We start from the raw sequence: 24,986 nt of genomic DNA, 5'->3' as shown, positions 1-24,986 counted from the left end.
TCATAGTCATGAGGGGCGTCAGGCGCCAACAGAGCCTGTAAAATAGCTTCAGGAATGAACTTGTTTCGGTGGAATGTATAATGTGTACGTTCAAAAGTTGTTTAACAGAAAACCCAGATTGGACAGATAGTCTAGCTAGTTGTCTGGATTTACCCTGCAGAGATCTGAGGAGCAGTTAACCATAGTCCTCACAAATCCACCAGAGTTTAGAATGCCAACAAAAAGAAAGCGGAAGGTAACGGATATCCGGAGGAATTTCAGGCGGCACTGGAGCAATCCTGGAAGTGGAACATCGTGCATGTAGACTAGGGGCGCCCTTGTAGCTTACCTGGTAGAGCGCGCACCCCATGTACCAATGCTCAGTCTTTCCAGCAGCGGCCCAGGATTCGATTCCGACCTGCGGCCCCTTGCTGCATGTCTTACCCCTCTCTCTCTCCCCCCTTTCCTGTCTACAGCTGTCCTATCGATTAAAGGCCAAAATGCCCAAAAAATAATCTTATATATATATATATATATATATAAGATTATATATTATAGAAGGTTAAAAAAGAGTAATACAGTTTGTAGTCTACAGAGTCTATGGTTCGAAAAAGTTTTTATTTGATTTGTATTTTCGGGTTTACATGACAGACATCACTGTTGAGTTGCTGAATAAAAATAATAAATAATTTTGGTTTGGTTGAAATTCATGTTACCAATCAACCTTGTTTAAAAAAAAATGGCATTGCTTTATCACCACTATTATTCACGTTCTTTGTGAAAGTACTAGTGACAAAAACAGTTTGAAAAAATATATTGACATTCGAAACAATCGCACCAAAAAAACAAAACATCCCCAGTGCGTAAAGTAAATGTAATCATTTCATTCTAAATCAGTGTTTACCAAACTTTTTACAGTCTCGTACTCCTTCAGACCTTTAACTTCCAGCTATGTACATAATCATTTCAGCAGAAGTTTCCTCAGCCGGGCTCCATCCCTGATGAAACATGTATCACTTGCATATTGTTTCTGTTTTGCTTGTAGATGAAGCTGGTGCAGCTCTGGCAGGTGACAGGAGTGTTTAGATTGAAGATAATGCAAATAAATCCTGCAGGCTTCATGTGCAGCGCATGCAGTCAATAAGGACAGAAAATACCAAACAAGCCAAACGGGCTCGCGGGCTCGAGTGTTGGCAGCGTTGTTCAATTGTCAGACCAAGCACATTCTTTGGCAGGAGGAGCTGAAGCTTGTGTTTGTTGCTGTTGTTCTCAAGTTGCATTTTCTGCTTAAAGTATGCAAATGTGTTCCTTCTAACAATACAAAATTAAAGTATGGCTTAATGAAAAGATCTTGCTTTCACATGCAAGTGGATGATTAAGTATGCAGAAGGCGGGAAGAGTCAGTAAATAGTGTGTGTAACTCACAGATAAACTGATAGTTTGTCGGTGCCATGTCATTTCTTCGACGCTCCATTGTTCCGACCTCTCAATAACCTGAAAAATTCCCTTTGGTCCTACAGCCCACTAGTCTGTCGTCCCTTTGTTTCGAAAAAAAATAAACCCTCTGCTCTGACATCCCATTGTTCCGACCATATAGGCTTTTGTGGATCACCTCCCATAACTTAAAATTTTAAAAAAGGTAAAACTCATAAAGAAATATTATAAATAATTGTCCCTAACCCTAACCTTAACCTTCACCATAACCCTATATGGTCGGAACAATGGGATGTCGGAGCAGAGGGTTTATTTTTTCGAAACAAAGGGACGTCGGACTAGTGGGCTGTAAGACCAAAGGGAATTTTTTGGGTTATTGAGAGGTTTTGTTTGCGTCCAATCCAGGGAATATCATTCAAATTGCTGTTTATTCATTTTTAGAATGGTTTTTATCTGTTTCTACGAATCAACTCTTCACATATGGTTACTATTTGCCATTTACCGCTGATTTACCATCAGATTTATTAGTATAAATGCTCATTGTTTTTGTGATAGAATGTGGTTTTGTAAAAATTTTTTTAAAAAATCAATTATAATCAAGGCATGGTGTAATAAATTGCGTTTATCTTTCACAGTAGTTTCTCTCTCTTTTAAATGTAATTCTAAGGGCCAGATCAGTGAGTCTCGTCATACTGTTCGCTTTTGATAAGAAGGCACGCACGTAGAGCTATTTATTTGTTGTGTTCCTCCACAGATTTTGGGTAGGGTGTGGGAATATATTTAACATTTAGAATGTGAAGTAACATTATACAGGTTGTCCTAAAACAGTGTGTTGTTCGAAACACTTCAGAGGGTAAAGAATGAGGGAACTGCAGAAGCGGTTGTCAGTCCTTGCAATGTAACAGTGTTGAAACCTGTGTGTGTGTGTGTGTGTGTGTGTGTGTGTGTGTGTGTGTGTGTGTGTGTGTGTGTGTGTGTGTGTGTGTGTGTGACTACAGAGTGTGGCGAGATGGGGAAGTGTGGGAGAAGTCAGGCTCTCTGTGCTTGAATTGTGGCTCCGGAGGTGGAGTGGGTTGTAACATTAACATGACATTATTAACATGAACATATTGATTTTGGGAGACAATTTAAGTAACACGTGCTGCATGCATTTGCTGCTTTATGGATAGCAATGATCGTTGTGTCAATCTACCCCTTCAGACTAAAATATCTTAACTATTTTGAATACATTTTCTACAAATGTCATGGTTCCAAGATGATGTATCCTCTGACTTTCACTCAAGGCTGACCAAGAATTAAAATTTTGCACAGATATTCAAGGTCTTCAAAGATAAATCCTAATGATTTGGGTAATCCCCAGACCTTCCATCAAGTATCACCAGCAGGTTAAAGTTTTTTAAATATCCAGTAAAATACCTCAACATCTATTTAATGGATTGGCACATTTGATACAGACATTCATGGTTCCCAGAGGATGTATGCTAATGACGTCGGCAATTCTCTGACTCTTAATGGCACCATAAGGTTGAGACTTTTTGGTTCTTTGGTTGATTGATGTCTTGACTACTATTCAATAGATTGCCATGGAATTTGGCACAGATGTTTATGTTCATAATGAATTGTAAAAGTTTGGTGATAACAGAATCTGTCAACTTGTTTTGGGATTGTTCTTCCTCCTGTTAGCACAGATTCAAAAACCTTTTACTATCATGTTTAGACCTTTCCTGGTCCTTTGAATTAGAAATTGTATCTCTATAACAGAGGGCATTGGGGATTAATAGGGAGTGCACATGATTGTTTTCATTACCTTTCTGTTTTTTTGTATTGGAAAACAAAAATTGTAAACTGCTGGAATGTATTTTTATGACTGGATTGTATCAGTGTCTAGTCCACATAATTCCCTTGATATTTATCATGTGAAATTCCATCCTCAAATGGTACAAATGCAAATAAACACATACATTTCAGTATCATTTACACAGGCATCAGAACTTCAACAGCACACCCTTGGTCTTGTATGAATCAGTATTACGATTGCTTACGGTACATTGTTGATCACAATGTAAAACTCAACACTGAACAACCCTACTGTAGACCATCTGCTAAAACTGCACTTGAAAGCATATATTCCAAAAGTCCTTTTTGTGTGGTCATTTGCAAAACAACACATAAACTGAGTACACACTCCCATCTGTGTACTTTTGGAAAGTGATTACAAAGATCTCTCATCTGGTTCAATCTGGCAATTAGCACTGAGCTTAAATTTAATAGGCTTAAGCTAAATCGACAAAATTGTCTTTAATCAGAGCTTGGCGTTGACATTTGGTCTACATTGACAAAACAGATCTCCATTCTGAAAAACAGTGTTTTCAGAAATTGTTTATTTAAAGCAGCTTTGCTGAGGTACAATGTTCTTGAAAGTAGCCGTATATGAATAATTGCACTATCAGATAGATTTCCAAAGAGTGTGCCACTGTAAATTACTGTGTCCAGGCAGAGTCAGTCAATTTGTATTGTGGCTTTGTTCTTTTTTGTCCTTGTCAGTTAAAAAAAAACAAAAAACAACTTTGATCATGAATTTCATCTTTTCTGTTTCAGGAAGTGCAGACCTTTGGATGAGCCTCTGACCCAACAATCAGCTTTTGCCTTTCTAATTTCAATATGAAGGAAAAGGACTTCAGCTTTTGGCCATAGTTGAAAGTGTTGAAGCAAAAGTTTGCCATGGAGTTCACTACAAGTATATAGACTTCCAAAATAATCCAAATGGTCCTCAGCTGTTTGAACAATGATGGGAGAAAGAAAACCATGACATATTAAGAAACATCTCATGTCCAAACAAAAAACATTTTTCATTTTTTTGATGGAACTGTACGATATGATTCTTTGGACCGCACCATGTGGACACTCCTGGCTAGTCTGCACTCTGAAAAGAACTGTACACCTGTGTGTTTGAGTGTAATTGTGGGTGTGTACAAGTGTTTGTGTATGCCCACAGTGTTATGACACAGTGGAAGTGAGAGGGGAAGATTTCCGGACCGTTCTTTCTTTACAATGAGAGATCCAGCTGGCGTGGCTGCAATTTCCTGTCTTTGTCCTCTGGTGGTCTTCCTATGTGTTGTCTCCCAGAGTTGTTATGGGATCCGGGTCGATCTGAGCCCCCACACTAACCCCAACCCCAGCCCGTACCCTAATCCTCGTCTCAAGTCACTACCTGAACCAACCCTGCTGCCAAGCTCCAGTCCTGAAAAACGTATGGCTTCACTGAATCCCAGCCATCTCTCAAGCTCCGGCAAGAACCTCTGGAGCAAGTCTCAGTTAAGGCCTAGGCTTGACACCATGTCCTATCTTACTGACAACCATAGGGTCAACACAAACTTTCCATTGGCAATCTTCCCTGTTACATCAAGCTCCAACAGTAGACTCAAGCTACAGCATGCGCCCAAACAGAGTTCTAATTCAAGGCATGAGTTGGCATGCAAATCAAATTGTGATCAGGTGGCAAGAAATACCTTAAACAATCCCAAGCAATCATCAAAAACCAAACCAAAACCAAGGCTTGGATCACTGTTGCAGGCAAAGCCCCAGGCATTTTCCAACTCTAAGGTAGTAACCGGACTTAAGACCAATTCGGAGTCAGTCCCCAACAATAAATTATCTTCACTACCTAGTCCTAATCAAACGTCTGAGTCATCTGGTACAATGAACCCCAGCACCTACTACAATGCCAGCCCGGCTTCACGATCCAATCCTAAAGCCCATTCAAAATTTCGACCTTCAGGAATAAATACAAATGCCAAATCTGACTCCAAGATCAACCCAAACTCCAGAGCATCCATCAGAGTACAGAGGAACGAGACCAAGTTGCTGGAGACAGACAAGGATTACCCCCATCGGCCCAAGAGAGGCTGGATCTGGAACCAGTTCTTTGTTCTGGAGGAACACATCGGACCTGAACCTCAGTACGTTGGAAAGGTAAGATATCTTTACTGTTTATATTCCAACGCAGTTCATAAATCCACACATTCAAAAGAATCCACTTTGTTTTCTGTAGCCTCTTTCTGTCTTTTCTGAGCATGTGATTACAGAGAGCATGAGTTATTGTTTGTTTAATGCCTTTTTATGGAGTAATTACTTGATCAATGACATTTACTAAGCTTACTCGTTCATGTCTTGTAGAAATAATTACTAACTTGGGAACAAATACAGACTCTTCTGTTTTTCTACTTAACAGTGAAACAATGCCCTCCAGTTCAAACTGTTTTGTGTATATAGATGTTAAGCTCCTTTACTATATGAGATGTTACTTATACTGTATCTCCCCCTATTCTAAGTACTTTAACATGCTATATACAAAGACATATACCTTCCAGCAAAGGTCCATCAAATAAATCAAATAATAATCAAATAAACGTACATTTCCATAGAATTTCAACAATATTCAGTACATTTTTAAAGTAGGATACTTTTTACATACAGACATTGAACTTGTATGGAAAACACAAACCTTCAGCGGTTTGATTGAGGTTTAATTGTTATTTCAGACATTTTCGTCGTAGAAGCTTTTCTTCCAAAAATGCAAATAACTGCAAAACTGCAAGATGAAGTGGAAAATGTTGAATATTCTTCAGCAGGAAAACAGTTAGAGACCAGCCTCAGAGGAATCAAGCAAATATGCCTAAACCTATTATCCAGTATAATCAACCTAGGGAAGTCTCTTTATGTGTGAATCCAAGGGAGGGATTTAGTCCTGCTTTCTACAAAACATTATGAATATGAATGTAAAAAAACCATGAAGCATGTGTGGTGCTCAGATAGAATGGCTTATCCTGGCAAATGTCAGTCTTTTTATAGCCATTGAAAACTCCATTGTACCAAGTGTAATGAAGTTGCCAACATGTGTGTTCAGTTATACATGTTCGTGAGCTGTAGAAGACATTTAAAGGGTTCGTAATCCAGTTAGTGGAAATAACTATATACTGTAGGACCCATCTCTGATCATATAGCTAAGCGCATTTTACTGGAGAAACAGATTTTACTTCATATGCTTGTAATCTCAATAAGAGAGGTGCATGTGTTTCACTTCCACTCAGAGAAATCTGCATTGGGATCATTTTACAATACAAACCTCAAACACAAATTATACATTTTACATTTGATTCAAAACATTTTTTGGTGATAAGGTCTGGCACCATATCAACATCTCGGATTTCAGTTTTATGGATGTACAATCAATCTAATGCAGCTTGCTTTCTGTCCACCCACAGCTGTTCAGTGGGTGGGATAGATGGCACACCTTTCTATACAATGAAAACAAAGGCATACATACATTGCATTGAAAGGTGGTTGTTTACTGCAGGTGGCTTCCATGTAATACCTCTACTCAAACTGCTTTTCTGCCTGGATGCTTCTAAGATTGTAAAATAATATTGCTCATGACTTTAAGTGTTTTGGAATCAAAATATTTTTGCTTGGACGTCACAAAAGTTTGAGTGTCGGCTTATCTCCCTCTTCCCATTCCCATTTAAGTTTTGCTCCGGTACTGCTCACCCCATGAGTTCGAACCATGCCCGAGCCCGTCTCTGTGTTACTGCTGTTACTGCTACCATCTTACTATTAAATATGTTGACGTTTGCATTCATGATAAGGTACAGAGCAACCTGGTAAACAGGAATCTTACCGTTAACCCAAATGGGCTAATCGTTCTTGAGTAGATTTTATTATGTTTTTTTTATGTTGCAATTGTCACTGTTGGGTGGGGTTGTGGACTATGTCTTTTTCCAATGCAGTTTTGAACATGTTAAAGGGGCTTGTTAAAGCTTAAACGGGGTGTTAAGGTGCTGTTTAAAGTGGCCTTATTATGCTCATTTTCAGGTTCATAATTGTAATTTGAGATTGTATCAGAATAGGTTTACATGGTTTAATTTTCAAAAAACACCATATTTTACCAGCTCTTCTTTTTACACTGTGTTCAGGTCTCTGTTTTAGCTACAGAGTGAGACTTCGCAACTTCTGTAACATCTTTGTTGTCAGTCGCACATGCGCAGTAGCTAGGTAAGGATTACATGAGCTAGCTAGCTGTTTCTCCAACTTCTGCCTGTACAAGGCAGGATTAGCTGGGAGACTTCTTCTAAACGAGGGCGCACTTCCGACTTTGCGTGGAATACCTGCAGAACAGGGACATGTAAATAGTTCTATACGATTTATTTTGTAGATTAGGGTGAATTTGTGTGTGTTGTAGCAGTGTTTTGCCATTGAGAACAAGCTAGCATGCTAACGGTTAGGCCCCTCGTCTCGGCTAGTTACGTAGAAAGCCGTGCAGATTTTGAACAGCTCACCCAGAGACTGAAGGCAGGACACATTCAGAAACCTGTATCTCACTCAAAACAGCATGGATGTTTAAGGATTACTATTGTGTGTGTGTGTGTGTGTGTGTGTGTGTGTGTGTGTGTGTGTGTGTGTGTGTGTGTGTGTAGTACGGTGGCTAGAGTGGCCAGTGGTTGGCCTGTCCAGTGGCCAGTTGGGGTGCATGAATGCAATGAGGCTTGTCTAATCTGCTCTGACAGTGACATTGCGTGACATTGACACTGCACTCTTAATGTAGGTGAGGACTTGACCCCCAGGGTTTTCAGTGCGTATGTGTCTTTGCATGCGTGTGTGTTAGGGCATGAGAGTTATGTGGCTGGCTCACTGAAGGTGGAAAGAGATGTGCTTAAGGTGCAAAAACGCACACATGAAGACATAGCGGGAGTACGCTCACACTAACGGAGCTCCCCGGGGCACACTGAGTCATTGTTTTGTAGGGTGCTGTGACAGCTGAGCTAGGTTTTTCTCACTGTGATGAAGCCTCGCTTCCTATTGATTGCTCTGAGCATAACAGCAGGGAGGTTGAAAGTGCAGGCCCGGCACCCACTTTAAAAAACACATGCACACACACAGGTGCACAGAAACTCATATAGTGTGCATTGACGTTGACAGACACCTCAGTTGAGAGGGCTATTCTCCTCTAAGGAAGGCGGTAGAAAAGCACAGGTGAGGTAAGGTGAGTAAATACTAGTATAGAGGAGCAAAGAGGAAAGCAGAGGCAAAAATATGAGTAGAATTGAGAGTTGAAGCAAAGAGAATACGGAGCTAGGAGTAGGAAATAGAATGAAACACTAAGCCAGCTAAATGTTAAAGCGAGGAGTGTCCACACTAGTGTTTTCAGGTAATTTTTGCAAAGACACCTGAACTAAAGAAACATTGCTACATGTCTTCTTGTAGCACACTGGTTACTCTGCTGAGTTTGCTTTTTAAACAGCTGGACTCACAAGTTTTCATTTATCAATTTCTCTGTCTGTTGTTTAACAGTGAACAAGCATAACCTTTTTGCTCAATTACATTTTATTTATAGTGTCAAATCATAACAGAAGTTATCTCAGGAAACTTTGCAGATAGAGTAGAACTAGACGCAACAGACGCAATTATAGTAACAATAAGGATAATAGAACTATGACTAGAAATATTAGTAGTAGCAGTGCAAGGCATTGAGCAAGACTACCGCAGAAGCTGCAAACGTGATTTAGGTGCCACCCCAATCCAAGGAAATCTGCAAGCCAAGGACTCCGGGGAAGACGCTCCCCGGAACTATGTTAGTAACAAGATGGAAAGAGAGAGGAGCTCAGTGTGTCAAAGGAAGTCCCCCGGCAGTCTAAAACTATAGCAGCAAAACTAAGAGCTGGTCCAAGGCAAACCTAGCCAGCCTACAAAGCGTTGTTAGATGAATCCAACATCAATGAAGAGAAGCAGAGTTAAGGAGGGGTGCTGTGTCTGGCATCTGACATTTGTTACTTTTGGCCTAAATATTTCTGATTATGGCATAGCTTTCTCCCCACCCAATTAGGCTAATAAAGTAATGATTAAAAAAATGGCCCGAGGATAGTGGTGGAAAATAACGGCCCGGCTCAGGTCGGGCTCGGGCTTGGGCAGAGAATCTAAACTCTAATTCTGGGAGCCCAGTGTTCTAGTATTAGCAGTAGCTCAATGTTCTTAAATAAGACTATGCGATATGCGATATAAAACTATATAATACGATATTTTATGATCACAAAGTTGTGTAACAAAGCAAAACTAAAGTATAGTTTATTGATGGTAGCAGTACTATGTGATCAGCTCCAGAGCTGGTAACTTGAGAATTGGACTCAAGTCATATTTAAGTGAAAAATATGTGAACTTAAGACTTGACCTTTACCTAAAGGATAAGGCCACCTTTATCTGTATTTTTTCTGTGGTCAACAAATCCCATGAGAAGACTAAAACCAACAATGTGCTTGTCTCTCAATACCCTTTCACTTCCCTATCTGTGTTACTAAGCCCCAAGATGTAAATCTTTAAAAATGTCTCTGTAGTTTCTCAAACAGGACGAAATGGTGCATTTTCATTATAGCAAAATAATTTAGGATTTGTGTTCTGCATTCTTACAGGGGGTGCCTGCATGTTATCATATAAAGTATGAACGTGTACTCAGAGCACGGGCTGATGGTCGCAGAGTTCCCTAAAGTGGACACGAGACTGCAGAAGTGTGCGCTGCTGCGTCCCGCAAAACCATGCCCATCTGGGTGAAATGCCATGTTTTAAGAGCATTCCTGTTCATCACTTACAACGTTGTACTTAATTCATGATTACTTTTTCAGTACACAAACCTTCATCACGTTAAATTTAAACCGTTGAAGGTCTGAGGACTGAAGTATCGTCAACAGGCCGATTGATAGTGTGCAAGATGGAGCCACGAATGGCAGTCTTGGTGTTGCACTCTAGTACTTTTGCTCTTTGTTAATTGTTCAGTTTTTTGCTCTTCCTTTCAGCTTTGTTGTCCTTGTTCTTAGTGTGTCCATGTCTGTGTAAGTGTATTGAGAGCAATGAAAACACGAGTCAAATTCCTTGTATGTGTACACACACTTAGTTGATAAAGCTGATTCTAATTCTTTGATATCTTACCATTCAAGAGTCTTAGATCCTACATACCCAGTCAATAAGTCTTTGTTGTAATTGTTACCTTTTAGCTGATACGCTTTATTAGTTATGGATCCATTATGCTGACCAGCCTTATTGCATTTGATTTAATTGTGTCATTGGTACCTGAAGCAACACTCCCTACCATCGCAGCTCCTTGCATTCTTTTTTTTAAACATTTTTGGTCTGAACACCCAGTCAGTGTGCACACTCCAATAGGCCAAGCAAAGGAATGAAAGGGGAGTAGAAGTGAAGACCAGGAGCAGAGAGGAGTGTTGGTTAGATGATTAGAAGGTGAGAAAACCTAAGGGATTAAAAGGAAAGGAGGGGTGATGAAAGGCAAAGCAAGAAAAAGAGAGGAGTGAAGATGACGTGAGGTTAAGAGAGGAGAGGGGAGAAGGGATGATGAAAGGAGAGGAGATGAAGTGAGGCAATAGGTGGAAGGAGAACTGGAACGTAGAGATGAAAATGAAAAAAGACTTGCTGGAGTTGTGTATAAAGACACCTTTAGGTTAGTAAGTTTCTTCTGAATGCTAACACATGACTCCTCGCTTTCACTCTATCTCCTGGTATCCCTCTTCATTCCAGCTTTTGATCCCTCTTCCTCCAGTGCCATCACTTATTGACTTGCTCTTTTCTTACTCTTATTTTACCTTGAATGTGACTGTGAGCAACTGCAACTAAATAATTTCCCTGAGGAATCAATAAAGTATTCTGATTCTGACAAGTGGACAAGTGATGAAGCAAAACATACAAAGAGAAACGTGCCAGGTAGCTGTGGACCTATCCCATCTGGTTATTCCCTTTAAAACCCTCCATGTTCTGTCAATCAAATGTTAGGCTTTTCCTCACGCATGACTGGGTCTGGCTGCCCACCTGAAGAGATTTATTGGAAATGTCTTGTGACACTAGCCTCTTGGGAGACCAGGTAGCCCAGATAATAAATACCAGCACCTGCTCATCTAGGCAGATCTTCTTGACAACTCGGTTCACACCATGAATGTGTCTTTATTCACTTAGTTGCCTTGCTTTCGTTATTGCCTTTGCAGTGCTTGAGGTAAGGTCAACATTTCTTTGTTCTTTAAGGTGCAATAAGAGGTAATAAGACAGAGGCTACAGTTTCTGTGTGATTATCTAACTAAATCTTCTCCCATGGACGGAGGATACCAGAGGCAGCCAGCCACAGCAGCAGATTTAAACCAGCTGATAAATGCTGACCTTTAGAGTCAAATGCCCTATAATGGTGTCTGTATTCATACGTACTAACATTAACTCAGCTATCTTTCATTTAGATATGCCTGGGTTTCACTTACAGTACGTTGTTAAGTGATGTTACAAAATACACAAACGTTTTTGTGGCCAGAAGTTACAGAAACAAGGTGTATATCAAGAGAATGATTCTATTATGAACACGAAAGTAGACACAATTTAACAGTAGTGTTGGTCTGGAAGGCAACATTTTAAACCTGCTTTAATCAGTATTAGCTTTATACTGTATATTAACAGTGAATCAAATGACAATGCAATGTGAAAGTGGTTGTTTCTAGCAGATCTTAAGTCGCACAAACAGCTGACTTCCGACTTGACTCGGACTCGAGCTTCGAGACTCGTCAACAACCTGTTTTCATGCAATTATTGCTTTTTAAATCAAAATGTATTCATGTATTTCTATTTTCTTTTATTGGCGCATATAGACGTTGGGGAAACGTATGACGAGCTGTATGTCCCCTGCCCTTTGCCATAATGTGCAACGTAACGTAACGCGCCTATGTGCGCACACTCACATATCAAAAAATGCATTGCCGATGGCGACACCAAATCCTCCTGGAGTTGTGCCTTTTGTCATTAGATTTGCTTTCAATAACTTGGTAAACAGAGGCAGTAAGCTAACAGCTACATGCTAGGTGTGTGGCACCAAGATAAATGATGCCGGATCAACAACGTCGGACTTCATCAGGCATCTCAAAACACACCCAGATAGGTCAGTCACACACGCTAATGTGAAAAGAGACGTTACATTTAGCATATGTCGTCACAGGTAACAAGCTAACCATCGCAAAGTGTTAATGCTAAGTGCTAATGCTGGGAACAGGCACATTGTATCTTCTAGTTAGTGGTTGCTGAGGCTCAGACATCCATGGCGCACAGGAGACGGGACGCACGGATCCATCTCCCCAGGAACAAACGCTGTGTCGGGGGGGCAAACTCATGTGATGCGTAAATGATCCCGTGGATGATTTGTAGGCTATTAAGTGAACAAGGTGTACCCGGTCCACCAAACACTGGGCCGTCTTGACTGTCTTAATTCTGCACATAATTCTGTTGCTGTTAGTCCTATTTACTATTTCATTATTTCATCCATGCGTGGCGCAGCGGATCCGTGCGCACTGTCACCTGCCGTGGAGACGCTGGCCTCACTAACCTCTCCTCCTCTGAGTCGGATCTCCCTCGCGCTGGACTCAGTTTCACTGACCCTACTAACACTTAGAAAATAAATAAATGGCATTACATCAGTGAGTTCAAACTGCTTATTGTGCGTAATTTGGACTGACACTGAGATGCATGTTGTTCTGTAACTGGTGTGGCGCTGCCACTATTCTCTTGATTTCCACTTCGACATTAGACATTTTTTTGAGTGAAAGAGACGTTACATTTAGCATATATCACCACAGGTAACAAGCTAACCATCTCAAAGTGTTGTGCTAATGCTGGGAACAGGCACATTGTATCTTTATAGTTGTATCCATATGATGTGACAGACTTAGGTTAATATTTCACCAGGTCAGAGGGCTAGAGGGATGTGTTAAGTAGACCCCATAACATTATCCTACAACTGATTTTGATACTGTATGGATGGTAGCTACAGGACATGCATTGAATTCATAAGATTTAACAATACAGTGTTAGGGACAGATCAGATGGCCAGAGACTTGAGACTTGACTTGGACTTGTGGCAAAAGACTTGAGACTTGACTTGAACTTGCCCCTCAAAGACTTGAGACTTGACTTGGACTTGCAACAAATGACTTGTGAACATCTCTGGTTTCTAGTGATAGACCCATAGAGAAATATCACCAACTCTGTAGCTCTACAGGGTGTTACACTCGTTTAGCTCATTGTAATGGTTATATGGCACATTACATTTTTGGTTCATGCGTTGTGTATCGTCTTGGGAAGGTGTGCACTGATCGAAGCACAATTTACACAGGCCAGCTGATTCATTCTCCCCTCCAAGCTGCCTGCTTATACTGTGACGCCCGCCGCTTTGGTGGTCGGTTTTGGTGGTCGGTTTTGGTGGTTTGCGGGGACCATAGACTGTAGTGGATGTACACCAATATTCCACTTTTATTCCGAATATGACCAGGGCTGGACTGGGACAAAAAATTGGCCCTGGCATTTTTGGCCCAGGCGGCCCACACCCACCGTGATTGGTCAGACACATTCCCTGCAGACAGTCCTCTTAAAATATGCGTGCATTCTATGATATGAGTCGCCTAGTGTTTTGCATTCATGTGATCGTTTTGGGTCCTTCAAGAGGGGTCTCAAGACTTATCTGTTGATCTTACCCTTAAATAATTCATTCATTCTTAGAGTTATGATTTGTATATTTATGGTATTTTTATTATTTTTTATTATTGATATTTGATATTATATTGCCATTATTGTTATTATTACTATTTTGCTTAATATTGGCTTAGCAACTTTAAAAACGGTTTACTGTTCATTTTAACTATTGTAAGATTCATATTTTGTCACTTTGGACAAAAGTGTCTGCTAAATACCATAACCATAACCCAAACCCTTCCCAAAAGCTACAATAAAGCTGAGAGTAGTATATGCCCTGGAAAAGAGCACCAATACAAAAGAAGCTAATTAAGCAATTCAAGGAACACTGATGCTTGTATCAACACTGATTTTATAGATCACACTGACTTTTTAGCTACCCAACAGGCCAACCGCTAGCATTTTCACTGTAAGCTTAAACAGTTAGGTTACCTGACAGCTGCTAACTTTAACTACTTATAGTTGTTATGACGTGAGGCGCACATAACGCACACACACACGCACACGCACACACACACAGCCTCCCTCTCTTCCTGTATGGGGTTTTGATTCCTGAGAGTACCTTTTAATTTGCCTACTCCTTACCACATCGTCATCTACTCTCTCTTCCATCTTTTCCTCACTCGCTCCCACAGCCCTGTCATGGTCACTCTCCTCCTCGGCTTCTTCCCTGTCATGATGTTGTTTCTGCTTCTCTGTATAGCCAGCCACCTCTCCTCCTCCTCGGCTTCAGGTGATGCTGATGTTGAAGCAGCTACTACAGCCCCAAACATGTCCGACATTTATGCACATTTTGATTAATCCGCCTGTAGATTCTTAATCTTTTTCTCCCGTAATTTCTCTGCACCTCCCTTGCGCTTTGGTGGTTCGTGGATGCTAAACTTCCAGCATAACTACTATAGCTTGTGTCTCAGGGCCATGAGGCGTGGCCATTGTGGGATTCTTGAATTTGCGGCCCAGAGTGGGAAGGGGGTTCCTGGATTTGATTGGGTCAGGCCAGTGCCAATAAAGAAAATTAACCAATGGGCCACTGTAGACCAAGGCTGCAGACCCGATAAGAAGGAGAAACACAGCAACTTTTAAACATTATCAAAGACTTGGATATCAACAGGATTTTGGATATGCGCACTCATCGCTACGGCGACCTTTTCAAGAAGCTGGTTGAAGGGAAGAGGGACACAGTGTTCGCACGGTCCAACAAGTCCGCCACCGCTGGTAAACTTCTAAAAAAATCTTATTTTGTACGGCTACATGTAAACGGGAATATTAGTTTTTATTCACTTTAATTAGCCATGTAAACAGCTTGGTCAGAATATCGTCTTTTTCGGAATAAGGAAAACAAAGGAATATTATGTGTATGTAAACGTAGTCAGTGATGACTTAAAAGTAGCAATTGAGACCATAAACCCATTAGGAAAATGCTTACTGAGGTAATAAATCAAATGAGAAGTAGGGTCATTTACCCATTGACTTCTACAGAAACTGACTTCTTTTTGCAACTAGTGGAGTCGCCCCCTGCTGGAAATTAGATAGGATGCAGATTTAAGGCATTTCCACTGCATGACACAGCACGGCACTACTTTTGTTCGACTCATTATTTTTTGGTTTTCCATCAGCAAAAGTTGTCGATAAAAAAATGAAAAGAGAAAGGTACTGGTAGCAAAAAATCCCACCACAAACTGCATCCCGTGTCATTCCCTTAATTAGTTATAGCGCATTCATTATGAATTAATGCAGAGACCCTCCTTGCTCTCCAAGATCTTTTTCCTCACACATGCAGGCCTTCATTTGTCACATACCATGGGAGCTCCCTGTCAACCCTCCAGCTCCTCTGCTGTAGCGAGAGTTCCCCTTAAAATGGTTAGTCAGTAATCTGGTTTGGTGTTGACACATGTAGACATCATAAATGGAAAAGAAAAACTTGTGTAAGCTCATCACATTTTATGAGAAGCTTGGTTAAGATTCCAGGCTCTCTCCAAAATTAAACAGATTACATATCTTCCTGTTTTCCCTTTTGGTATCACTGTCTTGCCAAACTCTAAATACTGTAGCAGTACTCACAATTGGGAACACCATTTGGTAGAAATGCTGTTGTTAAAGCTAGCTGTCATTGCTCAGTCAAGAGGCAAGAATGCTCTGTTAACTGGTTTGTCCATGATAACAGGGAGAGTCAATTACATCTTTAAGCTTCATGTAAACCCATTAACATGGGAAGGTATCAAGGAAACACAGCTGCCAATCCAATCACCCTCACTACATTTATAACTACAAACATGGCCATTACCACACACACACAGACACACACACACAGTCACACACCCTCCCTTACTAATCCATCCTCTCCCTGCCCAACTGGGACTGATCTTGTCAGATGGCTGCATCGCTGCTGTAGAATTGACCTTTCCATCAAGCAGTGTGCTTTAATTTGGGGTTAGTACAGCCGAGGATACAGAAGGTTTGTTCTAATCAGGATCTGCAGTTCACAGTGTCACATGTTTGCAGTCTTTGGTTGTGGAGGATGTGTAGAAATAGTTGGCTTGCTGAATCTAAGCGATTACAGTTTACAAGCATAGCTATCAGTCATATTATAGAAGCTGTGTAATTGCCTCTAAAATACAACCCTATCACTAGAACAGAATGTTGATACTGAATGTTTCTGCAAAACCCCAGATTATGTTCTTCGCCAGCATGGCAGCTATGGTATGGTTAAAGTAAGGGAAATATGGTGGTCTTGGAAAATAAAGTATGACTGTGGTATGGTTATGTTTAGGCCAGTTTTAATGTTAAACATATATGTGGAAGGCACAGTGTATCCTTAATCGTAACTGTATGGCTACCATAGTGGCTACTTTACTTATAGTAAGCTTATCTTAATTTATTTTATTTTTTTTTACAAATAGGCCAATTCATATTTGCTATAATATGCTGGATTCATATTATTGTATATTTTCAGACATTTTCATTTTTGAAAAAATGAAAAAATATTTTTTAACATAATTTGGGGGCCCCCTGCACTAACTCGGAGGGCCCTCTAGGGGTCATGGACCCCCTGTTGAATATCTCTGGGTTGGAGGTCAAATCCCTGGCCAGATGTCCACAAACATCTGGGAAAGTAACAGCTGGTAAAACCTAGGGCATAGGTGTCATTTCAACATTGATGGGGACACATATTCCTCCCTGAAAGGTGTGAGCCTTAAATGTGAATGGACTGCATTTATATAGCACTTTCCTAGCCTTGGCGACTATTCAAAGTGCTTTTAAACAGTTTAGGTACCATTCACACACACACACACACACACACACACACACACACACACACACACACACACACACACATTCATACACTGGTGGCCGAGGCTGCCATACAAGGTGCCACCTGCTCATCAGATAAACATTCACACATCGATGGCTCAGCATTGGGAGCTATTAAGGGTTCAGTATCTTGCCCAAGGACACATGGGACTGCAGGGCCAGGGAATGAAACCGACCTTCCAATTGGTAGATGACCGCTCTACCACCTGAGCCACAGCCACGGTGAACGGTGAAAAAGTTTAACTAGAGCAAAGTAGTTGGGTTAAAAGTTCCTCCCTGGTGAATGTGACCAGATAGGGAGAGCTGAAAACTGAACAAATAAACAAAAAATGAACAAGTACCAGAGACACAGTATCGAGACTGCCATCTGCGGCGCCATCTTGCAAATTTCCAATGCAGTTTGACTTTTCATTTTTAAATTTTGTCAAAATGTAAACAGATAGAGGCTGAAAAAAACAACTTTGACATGTTTGTGTTTAAAACAATACTCCACTGAGTTTAAATGCACTTCTGTAATATTGTCCGATTCAGAATGGACAGTTCTGAACAGGAACTAAATTAATGCAGCAGAATCAGGGATGTTGTTTTTTTCAAAATCTGGCAAATCTGGTATAAAAAAACGTAGATGCCAAATGTTGTTCAGTGGAAACAGACTTAATAATAAATAAATCCTGACGTACGTGAAGTGGTTTAACATCAGCCGAAGAGAAACATCAGATATGTGTGGAGCGATGAGGAGACTGTAACTTTCCTCAAATGAATACATGAAACAAATAGACATGCCATATTGCCATCATGTTTTTCACATGCTTTTCTCTTTTAATTTTGTCAACTCGTTGCTCAATCTTCTTCTGCAATGTTTTAATGGCACACAACTGAAATAGCACCATCAACTATTTATCTCGATGTGCCCAGTCCTAAATATACAACAGTAGAGAATGGAATGGAAGTGAATGCAGTGTCTTTTGCAGATTTTCTGGAAATCCCAATACATTTTTTGATACATTTGGAAACCTACAAACATACACATTGACAAAAGTGGGATTTACTGCAGATTTATTGGATTGGATTGATTTAGATTGTACAATTGAGCAGGCATGGATTGGCCATCGGGAGTACCGGGAGATTTCCTGGTGGGCCGGTCTATTTGTGTGGGCTGAATGGGCTGAATTGTACCCTTTTTTTTGGCTAGTGAGTCAAGCAAATCTACCATTCTACCAATGTTGAACCCTGCTGGTATGTACATGTGTTCAAGGGTAGTGCAAGGATGGTTGGTGTCCGGACTATTTTGGTGGACTGGTATGGGTCTCGTAAGTCCAGGGCTGATTTTTTTTACCCCAGTCCAGCCCTGCAAGTAAACCTAATTAACACTCACTCACTGCATGTAAAAACACACCTTCAGAGCTATGATTTACCACCACACTTTACAGCAATGCTCTCTGTCGAATAGCACAGCTGAATTTGAGTGCCGCCATTTTTTAGCAAAGGCTGTGAATCTAAATGTTAGCGAGGTGCTGAAGAAATGATGCAGCAACATTGGAAGCAGAAGTGTACGGTGAAAATGAAGGGTTAGTCTGTGGCTGTTAGGACGGCGGAGGGAACACCCAGTGGGGGGCACCTTTTGGAAGACCCCTTTTGTTTTTGTTAGCCACAAGGTTTGTTGCAGCCCATAATACAGCTAAACAGCTGAGCTGAGTGAAAGTATCTATTGGTATCCATGGTGATGACAGTTCCCTGCCTATTGTGGCGAGTGTTCCCCACAGTTTACCTGTTTATTTATACCCAATGCCTTAATACTAAGTGGCCTCCAGAGCTATGAGTGTGACTTCATGTGGAATGACACTCGTGCAGAGGGAAGAGGCGCCTTCAAATGGCCTTTGTTTGAAGCATTTGTTTTCAGCTCAGTCCACATACTGTACTCTAAAAAAACGGATAAACTGCCAGTCATATACTGCCAGAAACTTTGGGAAGTGACCACTGAGCTTTACTGTTATTAGCATTTGGGCAGTGGAACTCCCTAAAAGTTTAAATTAAAATCATTTCCACTGTTGTTTTTTTTCTCACCTATTAAGGAAACCTTACTTCCTGACAGATAACCTTTCAAGTAAGTGAACATATGTACAGTTCTTTAATCTACTGGCATTTATTGTGAGCTAATGGTAGCAAGCTGTGATCTTGAATGCAAATCCCATGTCTTTGCATTTCACATTGTAGCTCTTTGTCATATTTTGGAATTTAAGAACTGCTCATGCACAAGTTTAAAGAGTAACCGATGTTGTAAAAAAAAACATTTTCAGTTTTTTGTCAGTAACTACTTTCTGATAAAGAAATTTTTTGTTCTGTGGATTACAAGAAAACTGTTCTGTTTTGTTTTTAATGTCGTTTTTCAGTGCTGTGAGTAGTGATGGCCAAATGAAGATTCATTAACTATTTTCTTCTATTTCTGAGCCCATTAGATGACCCTCTCTGTTCAACAAAGGGTTGAGAGACACTGAATTGCCAATTGTATTGTTTCCGAATTGAATGAAATAATTGAATGATGGAATGATACTCAGACCGTACCACTGCAGATAAAGTTAGCTGCTCAGATATTTGATATTTCTTACTGTATATCATTAATTTCCCTCCGTATTGCTTTCATTTTCATGCAGTTGGGTTTAATAACGCAGCTTTCAGGGACAGAATACACGGTCTAAATAGAGGCGTGTCTCCTTCAGCCGTTTTGCTGTATAGAATGTATGCATAAAAACCACAATCTGTTTCTGTATGGTGTAGGTTTCACAGAAAGCTTCAGCATAATATTTTCATGACCCGAACATACTGATATGATCATGATGTGACAATACTCATTGAAAATGTGCTCTGTGTCTGAGCGCACTCCCTCATACACGTCAATTATGATAAGAACAGCTGATTTCAGGCGCAGGAAACCACTTCAGCCAATCTTTTAAGATAGTTTCAGCATTGTGTTCTGATAACTTTCTAACTAATGCTAATTTCTGGAGAGAAATGGGCATTTTATTTTCATCTTCATCGTTCAATGAATTTGCACAATATGTAGTTTTTTAGTTATTGCGAAGATTCTGTCACTGCTATGGCGGTTGCTACGGATGCTGCTATCACTGAAACTATGTAGCTTGCATGTTTGAATCTTGTGTTTACATGGACGTGAGTATCACGGTTATGCAAACGGTGTGTGTGTGTGTGTGTGTGTGTGTGTGTGTGTGTGTGTCATCAGGGCAAAATGTGGTCCACCTACTACACCTACTGTAGCTTGAACAACCACCTTGACTGCTAATTTCCTCTCTGCTCTGATCGTCTGTCTGCTGAGAGTCATGTCCATGTAAACACTCCTATCTGTTATTTGTGTTATTTAATATAACCGTTTGATTATGTTCCCCAGGGATGACGTATTTCTTCTTTTTCTTTGGATTTCCGACAGAATAAGCACATTGCTGCCGCCACCCTCCGGGATAAATAATGTTTACATTGTTTTGCAATATCAGTTTCAAATGATTTCATCATTAGATTTTGAACAATTTTAGTTGCGCATAGCTCAATCTTTATGTTGAGCAAGCAGACCCATCTTCCCCTCACTGTCCTGCCCTGCCCTCCCTTGCGTGGACCCCAGGAAGAATAGCTGCTGCTTCGCTTACAGCTAATGGGCATCCTAAGAGATACAATGAAAGGCTTTAATTGGTTTAATAATGTGTGTGTGTGTGTGTGCGTGTGTGTGTGTGTGTGTGTGTGTGTGTGTGTGTGTGTTTGTTGCCCTGTGGCAAACATCAGTCAGGAGCTATCCTTAGCCATTAGGCTGTCAAAGAATCAAAAGACCTACATCCAGCTCTGAATGCATCACATCTCTCTTCCTCTCTCTGCAATACTCTGACTCACTTTATGAGTGTCAGTGTGGATTTGTGATGCAACCCATTTATGCATCTCTCTGTCGGGAGTATTCTGTCTTTTGTAGCTTTTCTGTATGTGTTGGTGTTTTTTGTCTGTTGGTGTTTTCTGTCTGTTGGTGTTTTTCTGTCTGTTGGTGTTTTTCTGTCTGTTGGTGTTTTTCTCTCTGTCTGTTGTTTTCTGTGTCTGTCAGGCTATTAAAATTAGCCTAATACTGCTTGTTGCATGTTTCATTGTCTTGAGTTTTGTCTCTTTTCTGGTTAATTTTAGTAAGGCTGCACTGTAGTATCATTATTAACTATAACTCAACTATAACTGATAATCAGTTGTCTGCACAGGCTGCAAAGTGCATTCTATAGAAATTGAATGTTTTGTTGGTTTGGACATAAGGGCTCTTGTTGCTGATGTTTCACTTGTGTATAAGTTGACAATTAAAAAATGAATTAAATTTAAATTCCTTTTGAGTAACAGTACTTTTACTTTTAGTACGCATTCTACCTCTGGTTGCCAGCCATCACTAGGAATGCCTACATGTAGTCTTGTTCAAAAAAATCATGCCCAGTTAGCTTTTCTTTAGTCTATATCCACGAAGTACCACTCCCGGGATTGCTCCGGTGTCGCTTGATATTCTGCCGGATGTCCCTCTTTTCGGCCGGATGTCCGTCACCTTCTGCTTTCTTTGTGTTGGCATTCTAAACTCCGTTGGATTTCTGAGGACTATGGTTAACTGCTCCTCAGATCTCTGCAGGGTAAATCCAGACAGCTAGCTAGACTATCTGTCCAATCTGAGTTTTCTGTTGCACGACTAAAACACATCGTACACATGTTCCATCAAAACAAGTTCTTTTCCGAGGCTATTTTGCAGCGGCACCAAGGCTCTGTCCGGCGCTTAACACCGTCCAAGATCATTGTGATTGGTTTAAAGAAATGCCAATAAACCAGAGCACGTTTTTCTCCCATCCCGGGAATGCTGTGTGGACTAGCCAGACCCTCCTCCAAGGCGCTGTGGAGGAAGGTCTGGCAAATGCGAGACAAGCTTTTCTCTGGTCCCACTCCTTTACTGCTCTTCTCACTGTACCCAACAGCATGGTTAAACGCACTCCTGTAGACTCAATTTACTAAATGAATCCCTGCGCAACATCTGTGTGCATTAATGTTTGTGTACAGTACATGGCCATCTTTGTCTTAATCCTTGTCTTTTCATCTTTCAGCTGCAGTGAGCATATGATAGACTGCAGTAAAGACTTACCTGTCATAAAAGGCTGATTGGCAGAAAGCCAAAGTTATCAGTTAAGGACACATTGCTTGAAAAAACAACAATGCATCTTTAATTGGAATGGCTGAAAAACTTGACTTTGGATAAAACAGACTACAGGGTAAAATCCTTCATGGCCACGGTTGTCACAACAGGCTTGGTTCTGTTTGTGGTCATCGTTAAAAAAAACAACCATTGACTATTAGGAGGAGCAGAGACCAAATGTATTCTTCCATGTTAAAGTCTGATGTTTTGTTTGCTTTTTTGCCGTGGGTTAGGCCTCTCATGATTTATGTTTGTATATAGCATTTAGAGACATTACGACTTGCGAGTAATTGTTGGGACACTTGCCTTTAAGACAGTTTTGTAAGACAAGCCATACATACATTACTTTACGTACATTGACTTCTTCACCCAACACGTTCTCACTCCCATTGCGTCAAGAAGCGACGCTTGGTCAGGTGCCTTTGGTGTTTGTTATTGACACAAAAAGTCTCCTTTAGCATCATATTTAGACAGCGCTTGGTCGGGACTCTTGGTGTCACTCTGCAACACTCTGGGTCGGGACCCTTGGATTCACTATTTTTACGCTCTGTGCTCAGGTTTGCGTCTAGTCCTTTGGCGTCATATTAAGACAGGCTTGGTTGGGACTCTTAGTGTCACTTTATGACCCTCTGGGTTTGGGACTATTGGCGTTACTTGTTGGCGGTCTGGGTCGGGATATACATTTAACTGACATGCGGCACAAGAGCAGGACAGTTATGTTCAGGAAATAGGAAAAGATCGTGGGTGGGGTTACAAAATGTACATTTTAGTGACGCGCGGAACAAGAACAGGACACGAAGCCTGGTCTCCTGGGAGAAAGTCTTGTGTTGTTTGACCCATCCACCACCCCAACCTAAATCCTTGCGTGGTTTTTTATACTACCGTTGATTCTCTTAATAGAACCTCATCTTACAGCGCCGTGGTCAAGGTACTGCTATGCCCGGTGCGTTCCATACAGACGCTAAAGGGTGATTTTTGCATTGATATCTGACACTGAGAGACACTGACCAAGCGTCAGTATTTTCACGAGTTGGGAGTAAGAACGGGTTGCTCCAACACAACACACATCAACTGATGAAAGATGCTGTGACTATCTTACATCTGTTTATCACACCTAACAATTCATTCTCAAAAGCCATTAGTCTGCTTACTCTATCAAACCTGAATTCCAACAAACTGGCAGCTGTCACACTAAAATTAAGCAAATTGTTGCCTTGCGAGATGCATCGCTGTACAGCTGTTAGGCACCAACGTTTTCCGTCATCAACCATGGCACAATTAACCAATACTGCTGCTTTGTACTTGTTGTGGAAGTCCCAGATACGTTGGAAAACCAAAGGCGTGTCTGGGTTCATAACATCATCCGGAGGAGCACACAGCTCGGTGAAATTCACGACCAAAGTCCGTCTTCTAGTCCGGCACTACTTGAAGTACACATTTTGCTGTGATTGAATAGCTATAAACAGATCAAAAGGATGCCAAAATACTTACAACATGATACCAATTTGTAAAAAGTCTGAATTCATGCTTTGTCACGTCTTTCCGCTAGACTACAAGCACACTACAACAACAGCGGTACGAACCCAAAATGAACAGATTTCGCTGGGATTTAATTACAATAAACTGATCAAAAGTTTGTCAAAATAACAACGATGAAGAATGAATGATGAAGATTTGTAGTCATGCTTTGTCTGCAAGATGACAAGCAAGTTGGGATCAATCATAAAGCTGATGGACACCTCTATACTTATTTTTTTATGATTATACCCATCTAATCTGTCCATGAAAGCTGTGTTAATCACGAGAACTACACGAAAATAAATTCAATACGGAGGTAAATTAATGATATAGAGTAGGAAATAACTGTGTGTGCGTCGCTCATCAGCTGACTTTGTCTGCAGCGGTACATAACTGACAATGATGTTTACACAAAAAAAGGAAATAAGATCATGCAATTTACAACAGGGCACGAATTATTACAAATTTGATGTAACCTTACACAAAGTTTATAAAGTTTCCCCCCCTAACTCAACAACTCATAATAACGCCGTGCTTTTTATTTATTTTTTATTTTTTTAAAGATAATGTTTTGGGGCTTTTCCCTTTATTCAATAGTGACAGTGGATAGACAGGAAAGGGGGAGAGAAAGAGAGGGGATGACACGCAGCAAAGGGCCGCAGGTTGTATTCGAACCTAGGCCGCTGCCAAGGACTCAGCCCGCATGGGGCGCACGCTCTTACTGGGTACAGTAAATGGATCGCCGGATCCACTTTTAGGCTTAAGTCATCCACCTTCACTCACCCGAATGAATTCTTCTCACGCCCCCTCCACCAGTCCCTGTAGGCTGTTACTTTTTGAATTATGCAGGTCTATTATTTTGATGTATGGGTGTTTGCTTTAACAATTTACCTTAGTGATTGATTTAATGACTGTGTGTGATGTATTTGGCTTTCTGCATGAGTCTTCTGCAAATATGAGCTACTGTATGAGATCTACAATGATGATT

General features: G+C 40.7%; 1 protein-coding gene across 1 annotated transcript in view; it reads left to right on the top strand.

Annotated features, from left to right (window-relative positions):
- The first annotated feature begins 4,464 nt into the window (after positions 1-4,464).
- Positions 4,465-24,986, top strand: part of LOC144526312 (cadherin-18-like) — an 87,290-nt gene continuing 66,768 nt past the window's right edge. Inside the window, exon 1 of the mRNA XM_078263720.1 lies at positions 4,465-5,385. Within this exon, the coding sequence (XP_078119846.1) occupies positions 4,465-5,385 (921 nt within the window). The remainder of the gene's footprint in view (positions 5,386-24,986) is intronic.

Source organism: Sander vitreus, chromosome 12 (genome assembly GCF_031162955.1).
Source record: "Sander vitreus isolate 19-12246 chromosome 12, sanVit1, whole genome shotgun sequence".
NCBI classification, from domain to species: Eukaryota; Metazoa; Chordata; class Actinopteri; order Perciformes; family Percidae; genus Sander; species Sander vitreus.
The sequence above is the reverse complement of the archived record's forward strand: the minus strand, read 5'-3'. Positions and strand labels throughout refer to the sequence as shown.